Source organism: Anas platyrhynchos, chromosome 27 (genome assembly GCF_047663525.1).
Source record: "Anas platyrhynchos isolate ZD024472 breed Pekin duck chromosome 27, IASCAAS_PekinDuck_T2T, whole genome shotgun sequence".
Taxonomy (NCBI): domain Eukaryota; kingdom Metazoa; phylum Chordata; class Aves; order Anseriformes; family Anatidae; genus Anas; species Anas platyrhynchos.
The window spans coordinates 6,772,499-6,797,362 of record NC_092613.1 but is presented as its reverse complement, the minus strand read 5'-3'; the positions used below and the strand labels follow the sequence as shown (position 1 = coordinate 6,797,362).

Here is a 24,864-nt window from a genome sequence, read left to right as displayed (position 1 = left end):
TGGGAGTGCAGCCTTGTGGCTGAAGCTCAATTCAGAGCAAAAATCTGAGCTAGCTGCCTGAGGTTAAACACCAGTTTCCCCTGAAAGTGATTCAGAAATTAATTCATTGGTTCATCTTATATGGAAAGCAGAAGAATAAATGGTAATTCACATATCTGGTATAACACAGGAGGATTTGGCTAATCAGGTTATCATCAATGTGGACAGCTGTGAAACCTTCAGCACAATCTGGGTGGGGGACTGGAACACTAGTGATCCACAAGCCAAATAACCCATTTCCATTTCTGCCTTAGCTGGATGATTCTGAAAAATGTCTCCCACCAAAGTATCAAAAGTGGAATAGTCAAATGTTATGCTTGATTATCATGGTTGTATGATACCAAAGTCTGACCCCAGGAGACTGGCATTTGAGATGAATTCCTCCCAGTTCTGTTTCAACCTTATTTGTATTCCTTCTGATTTAATTGTTGAACATGATTCAGGCCAAGCCTTGAAGCCTGTCTTAGTTGATTAAGGTGAGCATACCTGCTTAGCAGGAGTCTTAACTGTGCTCAGAAAAATGCCTTAACTTCCGTCTGTATGGGAAATCTACAGTACTTAGATAATGCTGAAGTATTTGGCATAAACTCACAGGATGGGGATCTTTCCCTGACCTCAGTTTTGGCTGTGACTTGGGTGTGCTTGCTCTAATTATGGGGGTATCACTTTTAGTTTAGACCACTGAAGTCCTAGCAGAATAGCCTGATCTGCAAGGGCTGCTCATTTGCTCAGCCTAAGTTGTTGTGAGCTACCGTGTTGCACATGTTCTTGCAGCCATTGGATTAAATTAATTCATCTGATGTGAAATTCACCTTATTTAGGGATGTGTGGAAGTTAGTTTTATATAGATGGGGACAACCTCAGGCTTTATAGTCTATTTTATAATCTAGATCAACTGCTCAGACTGTCTTGTCAGACACGATCTTGTAAAAATGTATAAATCACATCTCTGGTCATTCAGCATAGCTGATCATGTCTCAGGTTTCAGTGAGTTTCTCATTTGTTTTTGCTTGTTTTGGTTCTAGGGTAGACATGGACCAACTGTAGAATGCTTCAAGTCTTCTTGACTAACTTATTTTCCTGCTTATGAGCTGATTAAGTAAATGTGCTAGGCATAGCCCAAGAGGCAGTCACATTCGTTGCAAGTCAGATTGACTTCATTTCCTTGCATGTATTCAGATTTTTAATGTGATGCAAATACCACAAGCATAGTGTGTAAGGAGGCTGCTTCGTGCCTCACAGATGTCTAGGTCTTTGGTGTGGAGTCTCATACTAAAGTAGATCACGAGTACCACAGAGTTCCTAGTGCCAGCACCATGGCTGCCTTTAAAACTTGTGTTACCAGCATGTGTAGGAGCGGATTTCTAAACAGGGCTTTAGTACAGTTTTTAGCAATAATTTGTTTTTTTGTTTGTTTTTTTTTGGATTTTTCTTTTCATTATGTGGGGTCTGCACGCTGTTTCCTGCTGTTTGGTTTGTTGTGGTCTATTACACATACAGGTTACCCTGTAGGATGCTGCTGCTGCTGGGAATTGGCCCCCAGCGTCAAAATGTCCTTTGTACAATGCACCTGTACAAAGATGAGTTTGTGCAGGACAGCACTAAGCATTCTTGTAACAGGATTCTGCATACCAAATGCTGAGTTCTTTGAAAACCCTGGACTTTGGAATCTCAGTCAATGCAGTCATTAGATTTGAGATGCATTATGCTTTCAATTTTCCAAGACAGGTAATGCAGCTTTGAGAAAATAGCAAGCTGGAAAGCTGCCAGGGGTAGGTTTAATAAGAGATGCTTGTCACCTGTTAAACATTGGACTCATGCTGAAAATGCACAGAGTCACATCCTCCATCATAGTCCATTTTTCTTTGTACCAGCATTAGGAAACCTGCTGTTTCATTAGCTAGTGAGCAGTTAACTCGCAGCGTAGGCATATGCATAGTGAGCTAAGATAAGATAGTGTTTTTCTCAGATAGGAAGCCAAGGTAGTTACAGCAGGAAAATCCTGCTAAAACTGATCTTGCTTCAGCTAGCTGCTGAAATCCTTAAACATGCTCTAATTGCTAGCTGTACGGTAGAATTAATGAATGGGTGGTTCATTTGTTTCCTGAAAGTGTAGAGGAGATCCTGTACTGAATTAAAATCTGAGTAAGACCGAGTACCTGAAACTTTCAGAAGCTAAGATTTTCAAAGTGACAGGGAAGTGACAACCTTTCTTTAAATCTGAACTTCTCGTGCGTGTCTTCATCCCCATTCTTCTGCTTTGAAAATAGTTCTGTGCCTGTTTGCACGGGCAGAAGTGCAGGCATTACCTCCTGGTAGCTAAATATATCTCTACCTGCGGTGACACAGCTTTCTTCCATTATTGAGATTGGCAATTAACAGCTATCACCTGATATAGAATAACTTTATGACTCATTAAGTGGAGGAGGAGGAGGAAATGAGCTGGAACCCATGGTGGATTGCCATGTAGTTCACTAAATTGCTGGTTGTATCTGTAAGATGTGCTCTGAGATGGTTCTGGTGCCATTCCAATGGAATGCAGTGCAACAGAATCTGACTTCCACCCACTCTGTCCTCTGAATAAGCAATATGAATAGCTTTTAATGTGCTAGTTATATATATAATATAGAAATTACATGTATTTATAATTCCTATAGTAAGTATGCCACTGTTACTGTACGAAATTCTTTCTACATTTTAACTCTCTGGCCAGTATAGGTAATAAGGATACAAGTGCATGTGCTTGGCACCCTTTCCTACAGAGCAGATTTTTCATGTTCAGGAAGTGCTTTTGTACTTCAGATACCTTGAGACCACTTGGATAACATCTACCCTATAAGACTGTTGCTGAATAGAATCAACTTTTTAGGAAAGCGGAGCTCTTCGGAGTATTAGTTGGTAAGTGAGCACTGTCTGAGAAAAGTGGTGGTAGTGGTATTAAGGATTTTCTGGCTTTGCTTTGTGCCTTTCTTGCTCTGTGATAGTCATACAGAGTCATACACTAATATCTCACTGGCAGTTTAGTCATGGAAACTTACAAAAAAGCTGGAACAGCAAAGTCAATTCATTATTTTGCTAATGCACTGCTGTAAACGTAGATAAAGTTTTTGATTATATTATCCCAAGCCTGCAGCCTTCAGTCTTGTTAGGCCTTCTGCTGACATGCTGCTTACCAAATCCTGCAGGACAAGCAAGGAGGATGTCATTCTGTGCTCAGCTCTGCAGTTCTCAGCCAAATCTGCTTGTGTGTAGCAGCAGACAGGCCTTGACGTCTGATACGCAGTGCTGCTGATGTGCTGCCCTGTGCCATTCTCTTCTAACTTTTTAAAAGCCTGTTTCTGCCAAATCAAACTGTCTGCCTTTGTACAAGGTCAAGTTTTCCTGTAGGAGATGCTTCACAGAGACAAAACTTCAGCTGTTGATTATAATACAGAACTATTTTCATGTACCAGGGCAGCTTTTCACAGAAGTACTGCAACAACATAAGATCCAAGTTACTTTTCAGGCGGTGTCTTTGTGCTGTTGAGTTCATATTTCTTTTGCAAGTCTTAAAAGTTTGGGAAGAAAAATCAGGTGATTAAACAGATGCCACGTCTTCTGTAGGCAGTGTGCATTACCAGAGGTTGGGAAAGTACAGAGGAAGTGTAATTGAGGCTCCTGTCAGGAATAAGGAACTGGATTAGGTGACTCCTGATCTCACAGATTCTTACATCGTGTTTATACTCACTCAAAAGAGAAGATGGTTTATGTTTGAACTCAGAAGTCATGGATTGGGTTTATAAGTGAATTTGGCAGTAAAGAGCTGAACAATTTTTCATCCTATTGCAGGACGTAGAAGTGCTGTAGGAATTTTTTGTATTGGCAAAGCGATGATGATTGATCCCTTCTCTGTATCAGTCTGAAATAGAAGGAGCAACTTCCAGGCTGTGTGAAGACTTTGATCTACAGATTTCTTCTAAAAGTTGGTCGAGGGGTTTAGAAGCTCATAGTTTCAACTCTTAACGAAGAGAAGGAACGAGTGTGATGAGGTGGAAGAAATCAGAGTGCTCTGGAGGTAATGGAGGTGCTGGCTGACAAGGGCCTGGGAACTACCAGGAGAATAAATAAAAGGGTGGAAGGGCGAGAGTTTTACGAAGAGCAGTGCCTTTTGTGGAGCTTTGCAGATGGCTAAGTCTGTTAAACCCCAGGCTCTTCGTCTTCCTGATGCCAGGTGCATACCCACTGGCTTTCTGAAGACCGTGCTTTCCACGGCCAGCTTCACGTGCTTCTCACTTTGTAAGAACAGGACTGGAGATCAGATGCTCATGGAGAAGTTAAAATAAGAACTTCAAGATAACTTTACAGGCTTGAGTTTTTGTGCATATGGATACAATCAGAGCACCAGAAAGTCTGTCCCAAATATGTTGCATTAATACTGTTTCGGCATTTCTCCCACTTCAGCTCTTGGAAGTGATGGATGTTTAACTGCTATTACACTGCGCTGCGTGCCTGTTCGTGAGCGTGTTTTTTCTGTAAATATTTAGCACTGAAATGATGAGATGCTTTTGCTGGTCTCTATGTGCATATTGCTCCTTGAGCATCCATCTGTGAGCTTTGCTAGTCAGGCAGTTCATGAACAGAGATGAGTGGAGGAGATGCTTGTGGCCAAATGCCGTATGGTTGGGTAAGGTTCCTTCTTCCAAATATTAGACCTGGATGTGTCACCTGTGATCAGTGCTAGGTCTGCTAGGATTCTTTTACCTTATTGGGTAGTTAGGGAAGAAGATAAAACCAACAGAGGGCTTTTCCTGTCTATTCTAATGCTGATGATAGAATTGCATGAACTTCCTCACCATGTGCTTGTTGAAGGTTCAAGCCCTTTCACTCCAGAACTGTGCATTTTACTTCCAGAGACTTGAGTTGGGACAAAAACAATCCCTCTGTCCAGGATGGCTCAAACTTCCTCAGCCTGTGCTCAGTGTTCTGATTCTGTCACCTGTGCATTTCTTTAAGGTAATGGCCTTTAAAGGTTCCTGGCTATTTTGTGTGTTCAAATTCCTTTTTCACAGGCAGGTGCTGTGCAAGTGGGTCGTAATGCTTCATGCTAGGGATGAATTCCAAGCAGTATTCAAGAAGACTTCGAAGACCTTAAGCATCTCCACGTTACTTTTTGTCAGAGCTCTATGGCTACAACTGTCAAATGCATTTCATAGTCTTACATCATCACTTGCAAAAGCTGCTTTTCAGTTGGCTGGACTGAGAGCAGAGATCTGTGGCTTTTCGGTTATTTCAAAACCCAGTGTGTGGAACCTGCCTTGGCTGAAGGCTGCAGGTATGCATTGTTTCAAAGAGATGCTAATGTAACATTGTCTGGCATTGTTTTCCAGCAGGTCTGGAGGTGATCTGGTGCAGTTCTGCACCAGCTGTCCAAGCTATGTTGCATGCAGAGCTACTTTCAGTTCGGTTTGAATGCCTGTGTCTGCTGTTTTGGGACAATCTAAGCTATCTGAACTGCTACCACTGTCCCTGCACTCCCTCTTTCGTCACCCCTACAATCCTGTCTCTGCTCTTGCACTGGTTCTGGCACTGTTTTGTGTTAAATGGGCAAGAAAACGCACCTTGGGGAAGGGAAAAGGGTGAAGCTTTTAGCTTCATGAGCTAAGATGGCTCAGCACGGGATCAGCCCAGGGCCAGAGCTGGTGTAGGGGAAGCATGGGGTGCCACGGGCCAGCTGCAGTCGAACCATAGGCTCAGTGAACCACAGGCTCAACCATGGTTTGGTGCTGACTGCTGCAAAATGGTTTCTGCCTTTGTTCTTCACGACTTATGGAGTGTTTATGTGGAATGCAGGATCACGTGCACGCATCAGTGAAGTGTCCCAGTCACGTCTCAGCACGTTACAGAACAGCTTCTGCCATTGTCCACAAACGCTTTTGAAAATGGTGTTAATGCCTTGCAGCAAGCACATATGGCACCCAGAAATGGAGGGTTTCCTCTTCCATGGCTTCTCTCATTCAGGCAACAGTTTCTGGCCCTCCTAGGCAAAATACTTCCGTTTCTTGTCTTATTCTTTTGGCTGTTTAGTGTTTATCTTCCTCCTTGTTTTCTCACCGAGTCTGTTTCTTGTTCGCTGCTATTACAGTTACCAACATTGGTGAAGTTCCAGCTCCGTGTATTGCAGCATGTGTGCACTGGCTTCATTATCTGCAGTGCTGCAAGTATTTAGTGGCTGCTACGTGTGTCTGCATGTGAGACTTGTCTGATGAGGCTGAGTAGGGCAGCTTGTCTGCATATTGATTCAGACCTTGTTCAGAGTTGATCGGATGTATTAAATACAAGCCTATTGCAGAACACTTCTCAAAGCACCTAAGAGCTGATGCACCCATTTTTTGCTAATTGTAGGTGCTGGCAGATCAGGAGCAATCCTCACTGTTGTACTTGTGGTCACTGGGAAGCTTATTTTCTTGTCCAGTCTTGTGCTTTCTTGCAAAAGATGCTCATCAGTTGGGTATTTTGAAATTTGTCTTTCTTTGTGGGATGTGCGTGGTTGCACAGATCAGTGCAGTAAGCTGGGCCTCCCAGGGAACTTGATTTTGGGAAAAGCCACGTGAAAAGCCCCCAGAACTTGCTGCATTCTGAGGGTCTGATTTCTGTTTATTTTAGTAGTTTATTGCCTGTAGAGCTCCTAAATTCTTTCCATTGCCAGGTTATTTAATCACATCCTTTCTCCTTTGAATGCCTTCTGGCTCCCCAGCTGGCTTTAAACCTCCAATGCCATCCACCAGATCCTGTAGCAGGCCGCCTGGTTGTGATTCATGTGGCTTCTTACCACCTTTGCTTGGCTACAATTGCCATCGTGTATGTGATCAGTATTATCTGAAACATTTTCTCGGCCTTAATTCGTGTAGCTGTGCCATTTCTCAATGTCTACATCTCTATAAGCAGTTTTTCCAGGGCTCTTCATCAGCCAAGACTTTTAAAACCCGTTCATATGTTCTGATTTGTCTGTCCAGCTGTAGACTCATTTTTAACGCATTTAAAAGAGCCACCAGGGCTTAGATGACTTGGTGCGTATCTGCTGTTTGAAACCTGGGTTGGAGTTTGGGCTTTTTGCAGTCTTGGGCCTCTCTCTGTGTACTTGAGCGAGGCGTGTTAATCCATCCTGAGCGCAGCTGTGGGTTACCTGGGCACAAGGATCCCTCAAACCTTACGTTCTTGCTCCTCACCACTGCTTTAATGCTCCCCTTTGTCTAAAAACAAGTGAATCCCGGAGCAGATCTGTCTAATTGTGGGGGATTTCAGCTGCAGCTGAGAAAGGAAGCTTGAGTAGGAACAAGCTTTGTTAATTAAACACTTTCTCTAAGACCAGCTTCCGTCCTTACCAGGCCCTGTGTATTGTCACCGTGCGGTGGGGAGGAGGGCAGTGGGCTTATCAGCGGTGGTACAACGTGTCTGCCCGTTGTGATAGCGGGCTCGGCGAGAGTGGCAGAAGGTGCAGTTGGTACGGTCTCTTCAGAGCAGTTTTTTTTAGCGCCGCTTCCCCTTAACCCACACAGAAACCACAGCTGAATTCAGACGCTTCAGGGACCGGTTGTGATAGCACTTTCTGTTTCACAGCAGCCAAGGGGCTGGGGGTGATGAAGCTGCACCTTAACTTTTGAAAAATTCTTCTTTCTAAGAAAGGTTTGAGCTTTGTAGCTTTGTGCATCGTGGCAAGGTGCATTTCTCCAGTTACCCCATCATACTGCAGGGACTCCATGAGTAGATTCATTTCCCTGAGTGCCGAGGTCTAGACCTGAACTTGTCAGCGCAAGGGGTTTTTAGGGTGAGGTTATTCTGACCTAGTTTAGCCACCAGCTGGAAGATAATGACTTGGGCCTCACCCTCGCTGACTGCCCAAGCGCTCCGTGGATGGCTGCTCCCTTGTCAGCCTCCACACTTCACCAAATCATCCCACCCTCTGCACGTCCTGCCTGGGAGCAGATTGCGTCCCGCGCTGCCAGGTGCTATTAGCACAGCGAGGAGCAAGCAGGTACAGCTGGAATTCGAGCGTGAGTCAGCAGCTGCCCGAGAGCGAGGAGAGGCGTGTGAAACAGCAGCACCTCAGCTCTGCCTCTGCAGCGCTTCCTACGGCTGCGGCTCGCTTATCCTTGTGCCCATGGGAGCCCCGCCGTGGATTTGGAGTTAAGACCTCACTCAGCCTTTAATAGAAGCTAATGACAGGGCATGGGGCTCTCCGAATTATTAATAAAAGTCACGTTGAAGGCAGTTGCACAACTGTGCACGGCTTCCCATGCTTGAGCGTTTGTATTTGGCTTCCACATGCTAACCAGCTGTTTTTACCTGTCTGTTGACATAGTCCCCACCAGGAGCTGTGTGCAGCTGTGGGACTTCCGTCCTTGGCCAGCCAGCTCAATTCTAGCCCACAAAAGAGGCTCAGATTTCCTGCCCGCCCCTTCAGTGTGGCCCCTCTGCATGGTTTCCTGTAGCTGACATGTTCAGCCTGCAGCCTGAAGAGTTAAGAGCTTGCGGTGCTCGTTCGGCTTCTCCAGAGTGCAGAAGGCATGGTACAGATATGAGGCCTGCATGTTGTCAGCCAGCCCAAAATAGGCTAGGGGTATGGAGCACATCTTCTGGAAGAAAAGCAAGAAAGTACTCAGCTAGGTACTGATACTGATGTTTCTCCATACTTGCAGTAAAAGCTGCTAAAAAAGTACCAAATTCTTCTACGTGAGAGAACGCTTCTCAGCCAAGACAAAACACGAGGGAGGCAAAGAGTTTGGGTCCCTAGCGCCGAGGCAGCAGTCAGCACAATGCCTACAGCCTGCAAACTGAGCTTACAAAACTTCCAGAATCTCACATCCAGAATCTCCTATCCTTCCATATTTCTAATCAGGATCCTGAGATTTCAGTAGCTTGACACTTCTCTGAGGAGTGACGTGCATCAGCATCTCTGGGAGCAGCTGGCTTTCTCAAATTTAAAACCCTTTTCTAGCCTTGATGATGAAATTCAAACCACTCTGCAGGTTCGTACAAGCTGCTGGTTGGCCCAGGAAAAACTGGTTTGGTTTGATCTGTTACACATTCTGCTTACTAAATATGTTTGTTCCCAGGAATCTATTTTCTTAAAGAGCTGAGAGCCTCAGCATATTTCCCTCCCTGCCCTGTACTGTGAACATGTAGTATTTTAATTAGGCTAAGCTCTCTGATGAAACGAGTGCTTTGACTTCAATGGAGTTTCACTTATCTATGACTTAGGGAAAAAACCTGGCTGCAGCCTCGCTGTGCAGCACTGAGCCTCTCTGGACCTGGGAGCGTAAAACTCTGCCTTGGGCTCTCATGGGCAGGATCTGCTCCAGCTTGCTTCTAGGTAGCCCTGGAGTGAAACTTGTGTAGTATTCGCCTTCTTTCATGACTTTTGCTAGTTTCTGAGCTGCTGGGAGCAGTTCTGGTCCTTCTCAGTGCCCAGAGTTGCAGGTACGTCTGCTTGGAGATGCAGGGTGCAGTCTTTCCTAAAGCTCATCTCCATTCCCAGTGTTCCCACTGTCCTAGGCCAGTGCAACCAGTGCTCAGCAGGTGCTGGGAGAGCTGTGGCTGCTCTTGCTGTGCTACAGGATTAAACTGAGCAGGGTCCAGGCTGCTGGGATGAAAGGTGGTGTCTCCGGGCTGAGGTCCTGCTTCTCCCTAGCCCCTCCAGGGCTTACTACTTAAGCAATTGCTACCTTCCTATCCAGACTTCTGCCACCTCACCTTCCCTTCAAGAAATCTGCTTTTTATCCTTGGGTTATCTCTTGATAACTCGTATCCCTTCTCTGATCAACTGAAGATCTTTGTACTAAATGTTTTTTCTTCCCCAGTAGTAACTTCCAAGGTAAAGCACCTGAGTGGTTTTTATTTATTTTTTTTTCATCAGAGTCCCACAGGAGACCTTTGTTCTTGATTTTATCAGCAGAAATAATCCTTTCAAACATGCTCCTTCCAGCTGACAGAACAAGTACTTGGGGAGTCATTACCACAAAGACTATTTTCTGTACCTCAGAAACCATAGTTGTTTAGGCATCCTTAAGACTCCTGAGAAACTCAGACCCACAGTCACTAAAGTAATGTTGCTCAGAGCTTTTTCCTCGGTGCCAGAGACCCTAGAGTTTTGGATATGGTGCAGAGCAGCTGTTCCAAGGTGATGAAGCAGCTTAGTTTTCTCCCCAGACTGCTCTTAGGTGACTTGTACTGGAGGTTCCCTTGGTGTAAAATGAAAGTATTAACAGGAAAGTATAAAACGGCTACGGTGTGTCTCATGTATATGGTTAAAGACTTCTCATTGTTGCTCTGCTTTTGTACAAGGAAGTGGGTTCGCTGACTTCTCTAAGCTGTGGATAAAATTTAACCAAGCAACTTGGAGGGACGTCGTCCTAGAGCTCATGAAAACCTGAGGTGCTTCCAACAACTGGGGTGGCTGCTGGGCTCTGAGAAGCTGAGCCTGGCTGGCTACCTAAAGCCAGATCAAGGCGTGAGTCACGGGGTAAGCTTGTCTGTGCAAGAGCAGGGCTTTGAAAAGAGCTCGGCTCTAAATGCAGGGGATCCCTCCCTTTGTCTTTCCTTCTGCCCTTTACAAAAGCAGTCCTTCTTCTTCCTAGGAGAATAAGTCTACTCTTAACTGTAGAAGTGACTCCTCTGTACTTAGTTTCCTATTTATTTGAGCGGTAAGCAGAAGTTCTGAGAGCTTACAACTTCCTCCTTCCTCTAAATAATTTCATGAATTAAATTCTTGTGGCAGGGGAACAGCTGAATGATAGGAAATTGGTAGGGTGAAAGTTCAGGCTGTGTTTGCGAATGGTATCAGCTTTGAAATTATTAAGCTACCCTGGGCCTTGGATTCCTTCCTGAACTGCCACCCGGCTGCTTCTGTGCTTTTGGGTCCTGTTTCCAGCTCAGGTGTGTTTGACTTTCCCAACTGCTGTATTAATAAAAGTGTTTTTGCATGGGATTTTGATAATGCCGGGTAAGTTTTATTCAAAGGGGCCAAACTTTAGGCCAGCAGCTGAAGTTTTAAGGAAGTTGCAGCCTGAGTGTGCTTGTGCGTAACAGCCACGTTTCAGTGGATGAGCAAAAAAATCGCAATTTGGGAGCCCCCGAGGCAGGCTGAGGCAGCGGGTGCAGGGAAGGCAGGAAATGGCGGCGTGGGCCCGGGCTGAGGGCTCCCCACGGGGCTGTGCTGGGCTCGGTGCCGCAGGGCGGGCTGAGGGGAGTTAGAACACGGATTGTGGAAGCCTGGAAGGGCTCTGCTGCCGGGGCCCTGCCACCGGGACCCCAAAAAGCCCCCGGACAGCGACCGGCGGGGCCGAGCTGAGGGAGGGAGGGCGATCAGGACGGCGCCCGAGCGCCTCTGAGGCGAGTTGAGGAGGGGCGGGGCCTCCTGAGGAGAAGGGGGCGGGGCCACCACGAGGGGGCGTGGCCACAATGGGGGCGTGGCCGAGCCGTGGGCACGTGCGCTACGTGCAGCGGGGGGGGGGGGGGGGGGGAGGATGGGGAGGGCTCCCCGGGCTCCCTCCGGGGCGGCTCCCCGCGGCCTGCACCCCCCCCCCCCGTAACCCCCCCACACACACCGGGGGCTGAGCGGAGACAACGGGGGCGCGGAACAAAAGGAACCGGGGGGGGCCGTGAGGGGAGCGGGGCCGTGACGGCGGAGCGAGGCCTCCCCGCGTCCGTCCGCGGGGCCGTGCCCGCAGACAATGCGTCCGCGCGGCCCGGCGAGGCCCCGCCCCCCCGGCGGTGACGTCGCGGCGGCGCAGCCAATGGCGGGCGGCGGAGAGGCTCTTTAAAAAAAGAAGCGCCGGCCGGCGGCGGCGGCCGCTGTCAGCTGGGGCGGATCCCTCCGCGCATGTAAACACAGCGCGGCGGGGCCCGGCCGCGGGGCCCCCACAAAGAGAGCGGAGGGGCTGGGGATGGGGTGGGAGGGGGGGGTTGGGAGGTGTTGGGGGGGGCGCAGCGCGGGGTCCCGAGGCCTCCCCGAGCTCAGCGGTGCTGGAGGGGAGCGGCTGGGAGCGGGGGGTGAAAGGGGGCCGCGCACAAAGGCGCTGGGGCGGACATTTTGTGAGCTCCCCCCCCCCTCACAACCCCCCCCCTCCACCCCCCATATAACCCCCCCTAAAGCGCCCGTGGGGTCCCGGCGAGGCGCTGCTGAGGGCTCGCTGCCCCCCGTTCCCCGCCCCTCAAGGCTCGCAGCCGGCCCTTAACCCCCCCCCGTGAAGGGCGGGGGTCTCGAATCTTCGCCCCCCCCCCACAAACACTTGGAGCCCCCAACCCCTCAACCGGCCCCAAGCCCGGGCCGGGCGCCCCCTCACAAAGGCGCGTGACGGGGCGGGGCGGCCGCCGCCCCCTCCCTCGCTCCCTCCCCCTCCGCCCAGCCCGGGGCGGACTCTTTTTCTCTCGTTCTCTGCCTTCTTGCCCCCCCTCCCCCCCGTTACCCCCCCCACACCCCGAGCACCCCTCCCCTTTACCCCGCACCCCCGCCTCCTCCCGGCGCAGGACGCGCACGTCCCGTTTGGAGGCGGCGGTTGGCGGAGGATTGTTCGGTGCTGGTGGTGCTGGTGGTGGCGGCGAGGCCCGGGCCGGGCCATGGCCGAGTTCCTGCCCCCGCCCGAGTGCCCCGTCTTCGAGCCCAGCTGGGAGGAGTTCGCCGACCCCTTCGCCTTCATCCACAAGATCCGGCCCATCGCCGAGCAGACCGGCATCTGCAAGGTGCGGCCGCCGCCGGTGAGTGCCCGCATGGCGCCGCCGGGGGGAGAACGGCCTTTGTGTGGCCGCACGGCTCGCACCGGCACCCGGCCGCCCTGCCCCGGTGCTGCGGGGCGGCGGTGCGGGGCTCGCTGCCCTCCCCCGGGGGCCCGCAGGTGCCCCCCGGGCAGGTGGGGCCGCTCCCTTCCCCCCCCCCTTCCTCCTCCTCTTCTTCTTCATCTTCTTCCTCCTCCGCTGAGAAGTTTGGTCGCCCCCGGGGCTGGAGGGGGGGGGGCTCCCCGGCCTCCCCCCGCTGCCCAAAGTGGCTCCCAAGTGTTGGACGTGCCCGACACGAAAGTGGCTGGAGCCGGGGGGAGGCTGAGCCGGCCCCGCCGCGGCTCCCCGCAGGCTCTTAAGGCCGAGCCGTTCCTCTCCTGCCTGTCCCCAGCTTCCCCCCTCCAAAAAAAAAAGTTCCAACGTGGCCCCAGGCGCTGTCCCGGAGCCGCTGCTGGGGGCGAGCAGCCCCCGTGCAGAGCCCTGGAGGAGGCAGCTGCTTGGGTGTTGCCCTCCATGTTGGCATTGTGGTGGTGGAGGGCTGGGGACACCGCTCCTCAGCCTCTCCTCGCCCCCCTCCCCGGGGGCCCGGCCCTAGCCCTGGATGGGGTCCGGCTCAGTTTTTATTTGATCCAGGTAACTATTTCCTCAAGTTGAGCGCCGTCCAACTCCGCAGCCCGGAGTTGGAGTGGTGTCTGTGCGAGCTGAAGCCTAGGCAGACATGGCCACCATTTTAGAATGCAATACACAGTGGGAAGAGTAATAAGCCTTCATCTTCATCATCATCACCTCGACTCTTGGTGTACCGTGCTCACGATTGTGGTGTGAATTCCGATTTCCTTTTGTTAGGCGACCCAATTTACTGAGAAATACTGTGAAAGATCTTAGCACCATAGTTTGTGTAGTCATAATTGTTAGTTCTTTTACAGGGATAAACAATCGCACTGGTGAGGAGAGGGGCTTCTCAAAGTAAAAATCTAATTAACAGGCACGTGTGAATCATCTTATTTTGGGTGAATTGCTCTTTCTCTAAGTGGAGGGTGGTGCAAGTCCGGGGTGGTGCAGCTGGCTTGAGGTGGTTTACGTGACGGCAACAACTCGAATGTTAAACGGCAACTGAGAGCCTTAAATCTCATCCAGCGAGAGGTGAAGCTGACAAAACGTTTCTGCAGACTTTAGTTTTGTGAGTGATGCTTGGAGTTCAAAGAAAATAATGCTCAGAAACTCACGCTCTTCTCAGTTTTGTGTTTTAATCGTTGCTGGGACTCCTGTTGGTAACCATCCTTTTCCTCCCGAATTAAAATAAAGTGAAGTAACTTGCTGCGTTACTGTCTGAGGTGATAGAAATGTTTGTGCAGAAGCGAATGATGCGAATCTCGGAGAGGAAGATGTTTCTGTTTTCTGGGAGCACAGCAAGGGTTTGCGTTTGTATGAACGTACGTGAGAACGCTCCTGAATTTAGATCTAGGTAGAATATACCAGTGCCCCTTTTCAGGCAGTGCTGACATAGTTAAGGGGATAAGATGGTTTTCATTATACCGTCAACACTGAACTTATGTAATCTTTTTGAGTAGAATAATCTTTTTGGAGAGCATATTGTCAGCAGTATTTCAGCAACTCTGAGCAGAACAGAAATTTTATGGAGGCTTTTTTCCTTTGTGACTTGTTTTAAAAATCTCATCGATGTTTCTCATCTGTTTGTATAAAAAAAAAGTCAGAGCCCTATCATAAAGCTTCCTGTGAGCTACATTATCTGTTAGAGAGTCATAAATGAACAGCTCTCCTAAGGAATAAATTAGTTACTACAACTGCATTCTCGGCATATTCTCATCTCCACTTACTGAAACGCGAAGATCTGTCTGTATTTATGTTCATATGTTTCACTGAACGTATTTGGAAGTAGGATGAAAATAGTCGGAGCTGCTGAAGGCGGAACAACACCTAATAGTTATATGGGGCCTGGCTTTCATGAGAGCTTAGCTACTACAGCTCTTATCTACCCTAGATAATGACTCCGGAGACTTGTGCAAGTGCAGTTGATCGTTCACCGGCCTGAAGCATAGAGGGAGCCCTTCCAAATCTACCAGAGAAAGCCTTGAAGTTGACGTAGTTCCTGGCCTTCCCCCTGGAAGCAGGAGGTGCAACGAATATTCAGTATAATCAGGTGGCTTATAATACTGTGGCCTACAAATTATACCAATCTTTTCACAAAATTGTGTACATTCTAGCCAAACGTGCTGTTCAGGGATGGCTTACATTTGGCAATCTTCCTGCATCCAAGTGAAGCTTTTGCCTGCGTTCTCAGTCTGATTACCTGCCAGGGCTGCTGTACAGCAGGTATGCAGCTCTGTGAACTGTGCAGGATCCAGGACAGAAAAAAAAAAAACTTTTAATTTGATCCCTGGGTTTGCATTGTTTTAGCTTAAACTCTGCTGGATAATAATTGTGCTTTTCTGTCTGAACTGCAGTATGGAGTAATGTTATACGGAACTGGTGATGCCCGGTCATATCTTCACAAGTTTATGAAGAAGTCAGTGCTCCTAAGATAGCTTTGATATTTCTGCCCTGGAGCACAAAGAGAAGAACTTTGTGGTCTCTGAAGGATGGGGAATATCTTCTCTGGCACCTTTCTTCTAGCATTATCTGGGCACCAGATATGCCTGGGAAAACACATCTGTGGTGTCTTTTCCCATGCTGAAGGTTTGTAGGGCAGTGAACTGTTCTGCGAGGGGGATATCAAGGCACCTGACATACTGATAGACATCAGGTGGAAAATAGCAAGTTCTAGGTGCTCATTGCCTGTTCTCGGGATGAAAGGGTGTCCAGGGACCTAACAGCAGGTATAATTCCTGCACAGCAGTACTAGAATTTCAGAGTTTCCACTTGAGTGCTCAAAAGCAGCTTTCTTCCTCTTCGTTCCAGTCATCACTGATGGCTTAGTTTGGCTCTTATTTGGAGGACTGTGGCACAAAGCAATGCCACGCTAACTGGTTTGGACTTGAAATGGCTGTCTTGAGGACACACCGGTAACCGTGTGCCCTGACACTGTGTTGCATGACATAGAAAAACAAGTTGAAGGCTTCTTGTTCATGACCTTGAACATGAGGAGACAGTCCTGCTGGCAGCTGTGCCAGCCAGATACAAAGCTTTACTGGTGGTGGTTGTTTCAAGTAATTAATGTGCTACCTAAATTAAAATTATTTTTGACTCTGTGCTGCTGAACGGAAGATGCAAAGCTAGAAGCAGAAAACTGGATGGCGTATAGCTTGTTTGCAGTCCTTCACATGCTGTGTTGCAGTTGGATTTTCTTCTGTGAACTGAAAATATCCTTTATTATGTTGTCCTTTATAAATGGTAAGCTGGAACAGTGGCTTATTCCAAAAATCAGCATGTCAAGTGCTGGCTCTACATTCTGGAAGACTTTGTGATAGCACTGCATTGAGAGGGGAACTTAAATGAAATGAAGTATTGTTTGAGAATGGTATCAGTGCTGTTTGAAATAGGTAGCTTTTTAATATTAATTCATGAAAGTAAGCATTCTCTTGAATTCGCAGCATAGCTTCAAGAATAAAAGGTAATGAGTAGTGCACATCTTACCGTTCCTGCTCCAAATTTGACTTGAGAATGGACTCCTCTTTCCAGTTGGTTGAGTAGCTGCTTTGCAGCCGTGAAGAAATAACAGATAACAATTACTTAAGCCTTCCTTGCCATATGCATCAGTTTCAAAATACAAAATTCTGTAAAACAGGCTAGAAACACTGTATTTTTCCAATAGCCAAACATTAACATTCAGACTAAATGTCATTGCTTTGAGTAATGTGAATATGGAGAAGCGCAGTTAAGGCTTCCAAGTAACCTGAAGTCTGCCCTGGTAGAACAAAATATTTTAAAATTATCTGTGTTAGTGTTACTGAAATCTTGAAGGAATTGGCACTGGAGTTCTCTAAATTATCAACTCAAATTTCCAATAAATCCTGGAATACTGGGAAACTTTCCAGAGGAATTAACTTCTTCATGGCTTTAAGTTCTTTTGCATGCAAGAGATGTTAACTGTGTCTCCCTTCAGGGTGGAAGAATGGCTGATAACAGTCCTGAACAGGAACTCAAAAGGTGATACCATGAAATACGATTGCATGGTGTTGTCAGATTAGTTTTCCTGTTTTCCATTAGACTACGTGTTTGGTTAAATTGGTTGTGTTGTCATGATCTGAGATCTATAAACTATAATTGAGCATGTTTCAGTATTCTAATTACAATAATTGTTATTCTGCAAAATTGATACCACGCCGAAGGAATCACAAATTATTTCAGCTATTAATGAGAAATTATAATGAAGGATAGGTTTCTAATGGTCTTTCAAAACCTCAAGCCAACAGTATGTAATTTTCATTAAGGGTCTAGAAGAACAAAGGAAATTATTTTGTATAGATCACAGGTTTATGGTAGGTGCCTCATTGTTACAGGGTGATCCCGATTGCCTAATAAACACTGGAAGATACGAAACAATAACCACTACTTGAGTAGGACTCCATGTGAGCTTTTACCTTTAGGAACAAAGGAGCCTGGACCAGTCTTAGAGGAGGGGGGATTGCAGAAAAATAATTGAATCCTTGTGGAAACGGGTCTGATGTTAGGAGAGCTGCTTTGGGTAAATCAGCGAACGCAGCTCTTGAATTTCCTGGTAAAGAATAGGAAGATGATTTTACCTCTAGTAGCACGGTTCTGAGAAGAGTGCCGCATTTAGAGTGCTGCATTCATCTGAGAAATTTAAAGAGATCTGACAATTAGAGCGGGTGTGGAGAAGTGTCGAGAAAGTTCTGCACACGGAAGAATGAATTTGAAAAATGTCACTGTACCATGGCTTGAGTGGGGCGAGCTGAAGGCACGGGGGCTTCTAAGAACTGAAGCTGTTGTTCCGGGGCACGTTTTCAGGAACAGCGTTGATTTAGGCTGCTCATTCAGCTGTGTGGCCAGCCTGCTGAGGGAGCTGGTCTGGATTTAAAGTCCCTCCTGCTTCCCACATTCCTCCTTGATTTTATTTATTTTTTAATGGAGAAATAAAGCGATTTCCTTCAAGCTATGGACTAAATGCAGTTAACTTCTGGCACACCTTTGTTGAGGGAGTTGTAAAGCAGCACAGCTACACCAGGAGTTAATGCAGAGAATTGCTCTGGTTTGCCCTAAACAGGAAGCTGATGGTGGTGATCCCTCGGATTTGATAATGCGCAGAGGCTCGGTCTGTTTATTTTATCAAAAAGAAAACAGATAATTACAATACATAAGCAAGCTTCATAGGGAGAAAATGATAGGTACAGCATAGCGTGGCAGTCGGGTTGAGAAGCGCCAGCAAGCCGCTGGTTCCTGTGGAGCCGGAGCCAGGTTCACTCGAGTTGGGTAACAGGACATGCATTTTTAACAGGGAAGGTGATCGGCTGTTAGGGGAAAAAAATAAGGGAGACGATGAGTTTGCCACCTTCTGACACATTCAGATCAAGAATGGGTGTTTTCTGGAAGAGGTATCTTGGTGCTGAGGCTCCTGTTTACAGGCTGTCAAATTCTGGTGAAGAAAATGAGATCTGCCACTGAAGCTCTTCAGGAGGTCTTTACGTGAAGAATTTGCTATGTTCAATCCAGGGGTTATACTGTGAAATAAGGTAAATCCAGAGCAGCTTGTTTATCGGTGTCCCAGAGCTTTAATTATCAGGGAAATATGGAAAAGCAACATTATATTACTAATGACAACTGTTCCGTGCAGCGTGACCAGTGGTGTGTTTTCTGCAGTTCAGAAATGCTGAAAAAATGGAGTGTACTTGAGGAATGATGAGAGAATATCCTCACCTCGAGTCAGTCCCTTCCAGCGTGGAGTTCAGACGCTCTGTCTAGCTCATAGAAGACTTCAGATGAAACGATTTAGTCTGAAACTAATTGTGAGGCAGCAGTGCAGGGTTTGGGGAGTTTTTGTTGGTTTTCAGTTTGCTTGTTTAACTTGAGAGACATAAACAGTGTCGGTGAGCTAAAAGCTGAAATTAGAGCTTCAAACTAAAAGCAGCCCCCTCCCCAGCCATGAAACTAATGCTGTCCATGAGCAGAACACATTTATTATGCCTGTGTGTCCAGCAGGATGTTCCTTCTCTCAGACCCAAATTTCTGGGTCACTGCTGGGACCTGCAGGGCCGAGGGCTGGGTGTGTGTGCAGGAGGCCAAGCTGAAGGCCTCGAAAAGCTGGGGAGAACCTCTGGGTTTACAAAACCTGTCACCCTTACAGGAGCCTAAGCAATGGTCTTCACTTGAAGTAGGTGCTTTGCAAGTGAAAATAATCTGAAGGGAGAGCCTGAAAGGCGAGTTCAGGCCTCTGCTGAGCCAGAGAGGAGACCCTGCCCAGAGCTGGAGCCATCATCAGCCGGGTGCTGGTGCTGGAGATGGCTCTCGTGTGTCTGTCTGTTGGGTGCCTGCTGTGCCTTCAGATCCTCCCATAATCCGAGTTAAACTGGGATTAAAAATGGTTTTGGAAGCTGGTGGTTGCGGCTCCTACACGCTGGGATGGGAGAGCTCCACAAGCAGCACCGTGGTTGTGCTGCTCACCGGTTGGACATGTTCTGGAGGTAGCAGCAGGTCCAGACCAAAAAAATGAGACCATCCACAGCCCTTAGGCCTTGGGGGAAGAGTGGCGGAGCTCTGGGGGCTGATGCCCTTCAGCACTGGCAGCTGAGCCTGGCCCCACTCAGATGGATGCTGTCTGCTAGGTGTGGTGTTAGGGTTATGAATATTTAAGACTTGAGAGGTTTGGCTGAGAAGTTTATCCTAACTAAAAGCACATTCATTTCAGTTAAAAGCTAATAGTCTGTGATTGCTTCCAGCTCCCCACCTCCAGTGAAGACAATGCTGGGTGTGCCACTCCTATAGGCTCCACCAAGGCTCTCTCCATATTGTCCCTATTCACTGCCTCATTCCTCCTCAGGATGGTGGCACTTAGCAAGCTACTTAAGGGTCCATCCTTCCCAGAGATGGAGCCCGAGCTTTGTTCACATTGAAATGGTTGCTTTCCCCCCACATTTTTTTTTTTTCTCTGAATCAGCATTTAGGTTGGGTCTCTGCAATCATTTCCCAAAAAATGGGGGAGCAGAGCTGGAGGTGCTGCCCAAGTGTCCTCTCACCATTCATAGGCAATAAAGCTCCTGTCTGACCCCATCTCAGGCTGGACTCATTTATTCACGCTCAGGGAGTCCCCAGATCTCCAGCAGACAGATCTGTATGCAAACCCTGGTGCCTGTTTTGTCCTGCTGTTCAAATCCCACTGTAGTTTCTGTCCACTACCCTTGGGTCCCAAGGAGCAGCCAGCTCTGACACTTGAGAATCATCCAGTTAATGTGGTTTTCTGTTTCTCTCCAAGTTTGGAGCTGGCACAGGAAACACTTGGGTCTGGAGAGGTGATCCCCATTGCAAGCTCATCTTTTTGGCAGCAGTTCTCTGTTGGGAAGGACTCATGTTTTTGTTTGTTTTTCTTTGTTAATCTGTGGTATGTAACAGAGCCCAGTTCAATTCACTAAAAGAAATACTTCAACAAGCTCATTTTACTGAAGAGTGCTGCATGTAACCGGTATGCTACTTCACCCAAGACCCTTTATCAGCAGGGAGAAATTCAGTGTTTTTATTGGAAAAATCACCTTCGCTCCAAATGACAGAGTGAGGACCGCATCATCACAAACTAGGTTAGCTGGTGATTGGAGTTATCAACTCATGTTAGCCTTTTAACAGGGTCAAAGAGGGATTAGTTCCCCTTCCAAAGAAAGCTTTGTGGATGACCCACTGACACTGCTGGGATGATAAATGGTGGTGCAGACCAGTTTTGCATAGATTCTCTGATGATCTGAGTGTCTTTTGAATGTGTTTTTAATACATCCATAAAAACACGAGACTAAAAAGGACCTCCTGAGTCACCCAGTCTGCTCCTTTCCTCTTGGAGCCAACGATCGTGTCACACCTTTGTAAAAGCAAGATCATAGATCGGGGAACAAAGAATGTAGGTCAGGCGTACAGGGTGGGCATCCTGGGAAGCAGGGAATTGCTGTAGTTAACTGAATGAATTCGTGTTTCTATGGCAAGAATTGCTAAGATATTCTTTTGGATCTTACTATGAGACATTGTCTAGCAAAATAATGACTTTTTTTTTTTTTTCTGACATTGGAGAGATAGCAACTAAAATGCTACTTGTGATTTTCAAAAGGTGTTGAAGAAATAGGAGATGCTTCAGAAAAAATCCAGGGGAAAATCATTATTTGCAGCACTAGAAAGCTGATTTTGTGAAGAGATGTAAAAAGATACGATTTGTTTATTGAAAACTATCTTGAACGTTGTTTCCAAGAAGTGATCAGGAGTAGCTTCTTGGACATTAAGCGAGCAAGATTTTTGATGGAAAAAACTGAGATGGGGATGGGGGGGAAAAAGAAATAGTGAAGCTAACAAAGTTGTAGAGCAGCTTACCCATGACAGTGGTAGTCTCATTTGCTTGAATTTGGAGAATTGGGGTGTTAAATTTGAATTAGTGAATTGGGCGGAGATACAAGATTTGTCAGCTGTAGTTACATGAAGCTTGTTATCTCTGTAACAGCGAATCTGGAAGGAAGAGTATAGAAATAGTTCTCCTAAGCATTTGTAGTCTGTAGTTTGCATTGGTACTTTAAATATTAATGTGATCCTGGGAGTATGCCTTCTGCATAGTTACATTTGCCTATAAAGTTTGTAGAAAAGTTTCAGATTTTGATGTCAGTGTATTTTTTGCATGGATTTGTTCAGGTTTATTCTGCCGAGATCTGGTTAACAAATGCAATCTAACATAGGCAAATAATTTTGCTCATCTTTATTGCAGGTTTCTTACAGTCATCTACGGACGATAGAAAGCCATGGAGTCATTTCAGATGAAGAGTCTGTGCACTATAAAAACTCGTGATTTTGTAGGAAATTCAGTTCTTCCTTTCTGTTGTTTGTTGTGTATCCTTAACCTTAGTGCTTAGACTGGTTGTTGAAAGTAAGCCAAATCGACCTTTTTAAACATTTATGTTTTTTTAAATAAAAATAGGGGGTAGGAGGGGATCCAGACCAGTTGATACTGAGGACCTTGCAAATGCACGCTGGATGCAAAAGGCAAGTTTTACAGACTTTCCAGCAACTGGCTTAAGGGAAATGGGCCTGTGGAGCTGGTTTGTGTGGGCTGTTGTCTTCAGCACAGCTTGGCGTGCGGATCAGCAGCCTGGCAGAATGAGCATCGCCACGAAAAAGCTCCCTCTTGTGGTGCTGCTACATTTCAGAGGTGCTTTTTTTTTCCAAACATATGCCTTGTAGCTCCACTTTTAATGAAAGTTGTGTTTATCTTAGTAAATTGTGGTTCAAATTGCATGTGAGTTTTTTGTTGAGTAAATAACATAGTTATTAAAGAAGAGTTATAAGAATCTTGTTTAGGAATTGAGGCAATTGCCATATGCTGGAACATAAGATGCGAAATATTATTTTCATGGGTTATACCAACTTCTAATTCAGTTGAAATGCTCCAAATAGAGCTGTTTGTGACTTGAAAGTGAATCGGTGATAGTAAGGATTGCCTGTTCATCACTCATGCTGTAATTTCTCCAAATGATGCTTGCTGTGTATCTTCAGCTCAGACTAACGTCGTGTGAAACGGGTTCTGCGATAAATGAGGTGTGCGGTGCTGTGGTTCTGACGCCAGAGGAGCCTTTTCATAATAACCAGTATGACCTGCTGTATAATGCTTAGCATATATTTCCCTCAGCTCTTCCTGCTTAAAAAAAAAAAAAAGTCAAGAGCTTTACAGTGAGCCAGAGTAAATCCCGTGTTACCTCTCAGTAAGCCAATTTACTGTATCTCGACAGGAGTTGTTGCAGTGACTTTCTCCTTGCTAAAAGTTGCACTCTTTTACGGCTGTTAAATTTGCGGTGACAGACCCATCTGCCTGCTGGACTGGGAGCCGTGTATCGGGTGGATGAAGTTTGAAGCTGCTCTTGGTAAAGCAGCTGACGTGCCACCGCAGCATTCTGCTCTGCGTATTGTTCACTGCTGTGTTGTGAAGCCTAAAAACTAAAAGGTGTAGAAAATACCGTTAGGGAAGTCAGTGTTGTCTGGAGTCACGTGAATTTCCCCCAAGAATATAGATAACTAGTTTGTTGTTGGAGCAAGTGTCTTTGGCAAAAAGGGGAGAAGTTCCCAAAATGTACCCCAGTCAGTAATGAGTAAGAGATGTGTACAGCTAATTAGCTAGCTCTGCAATAGTTTGTTTCTGTATGCCATGTTATCAGTGAGGTGTTCTGTTAGATAATGCACATCAACTTCATTTGGTTTCATCATTGGAGAGGAAAAGCTTGCTTCTGTCCTGTTTGAAGACAGGCACCTTCCTAGCCGTGGGTCTTAGGTCTGTGCCTGTCCTGCAGAGCCTGGCGTCTTTCTGTCTTTCAGCATCAGCTGAAACCTGTGGGATCAGGTGGGAATCTCGCTCCTCCTGTTGTGTCCCAGTGGCACCCAGCTTTCTGCCCAGTAACAGTGCCATAGGTGGTGTCATTGCCCTGCATAATCCGAATTCTTGCTCTTTTCACTCCCGTTTCCTGCTCCTTGCTCTCTGCAGATTCCTTTTCTGGGTTGTGGATGACCCATCAGCAGCAAGCCCTGGCTTAGCTAAGCAGCCAGTTGACACGATTCTTTGTTTGCCCTTACTCTCTCAGCCTAAGCAAAGCACTTAGGATCTTACAGCTCTCCCTTGGGTGATTTAGTCTCCAGAATGTCCCATGGGTGTTTTGTGTCATTACCACCGATTGTCCTCCTCCGGTCTGGCTGCTGGCCTTCTGTCTGCTGTCTTCATGCCCAGAGCAAGCCCCAGAGCTGTGCCTAACTGCTCATGGGACCAGCTTGAAAGGCAGATTCGCTGTGCTGAAGTACAACACTTCATTCCAGGCTGCCTCCAAATGTTCCCAGTCGTGTCTCACAGTTCAGTGGCAAGAAATGGTTCATCGAGTGTCTGAACATCACAAAAGGACGTCCTGCCTTTCCTGTCAGACTGGGGATTTTCACGGTTTGGTGGTCTGGGAAATAAAAGAGTCAATAAAAGTGGGGTTAATTTTATCCTTGTGAACATCGTGACATTGGAAAACAGTCTTAGTGTTGCTCACGGAACAGAAATGATGGAGAAGCACGTGCTGTTGGGAATTGACTGTCCTCTCGGTAATCTGCCATCCAGACCCCCTGGTGTCATCCAACTTCCAGTTCACGTCTTAATTTCAACCTTGCCAAGTCTTGATGTGCTGAAAACGCCTTGTAGGATCAGAGAGCTTCTCATTACCAATGTTGAGGTTTGGTGTGTGCTTGATAAAACACACAGGTTGGTGGCCTTCACACTCAGGTTTTGCATACTCTGCGGCTCTTGTGTCCCTTCCCTTGAGTTGCTTCTGCTGCGGGCTTTGCTTGGAGTGACAGCATGAGATTGTCACAGTACAAATTCAGCCTGCTTGTTGGTACATAAGATAATTGCCTTGCATGTCCCTTATGGTTATTTTTGACACTAGTTTTCATATTAAGCCCTTCTGCTAAAGTAACAAATACTCTGCCTGTGACTGGTTTTATTTTTGTTGTCTGAGGCTGCAGGCATTGAGGAAGCGCTGTTGTCTTTCCTGGTAGACAGCTCTTGTCTTCCTCTGCTATCAGAAGCTCTCGTGCACGTTATCTTCGTTCTGTAATTAGCGATAATAAGATAGCTTTATATGTAATAAATTACTGTCAAGTTCAAATCAAATTTAATTTAGTTCTGTGAAGCTCCGTGTTGCCAAACCAACTGCATGTGATAGATGTCAGAGATGTAAAAGATAAAATTGCTTTATAGTTGTAGGTATAAATAACGCTAGCAGTTGCAGGTATTTTGTTTAAGTAATAATAATCATTTCTAATTGATCAGATTCCAGTTGTTCCAACATGTTTGCAGACAAGGAATTAAGAAACTCTTTCTGCTCTGTAGTGCAGCTGCTGGTTGTTCCTGAGCCCGCCGGTTACCAGAGCTAGCTGCTGCGTTGGCCTTCTGGAGCA

At 46.8% G+C, this 24,864-nt stretch overlaps 1 protein-coding gene across 2 annotated transcripts in view; it reads left to right on the top strand.

Annotated features, from left to right (window-relative positions):
- Nucleotides 1-12,445: 12,445 nt before the first annotated feature.
- Nucleotides 12,446-24,864, top strand: part of KDM5B (lysine demethylase 5B) — a 49,144-nt gene continuing 36,725 nt past the window's right edge. The window contains exon 1 of one of the 2 annotated variants that reach the window (XM_027444941.3): nt 12,446-12,771. In XM_027444941.3, the coding sequence (XP_027300742.1) occupies nt 12,634-12,771 (138 nt within the window). In that variant the 5' untranslated portion in view covers nt 12,446-12,633. Of the gene's footprint in view, nt 12,772-13,287; nt 13,423-24,864 lie in introns of those variants that run through there. The other variant, XM_072028405.1, reaches the window with a different exon arrangement.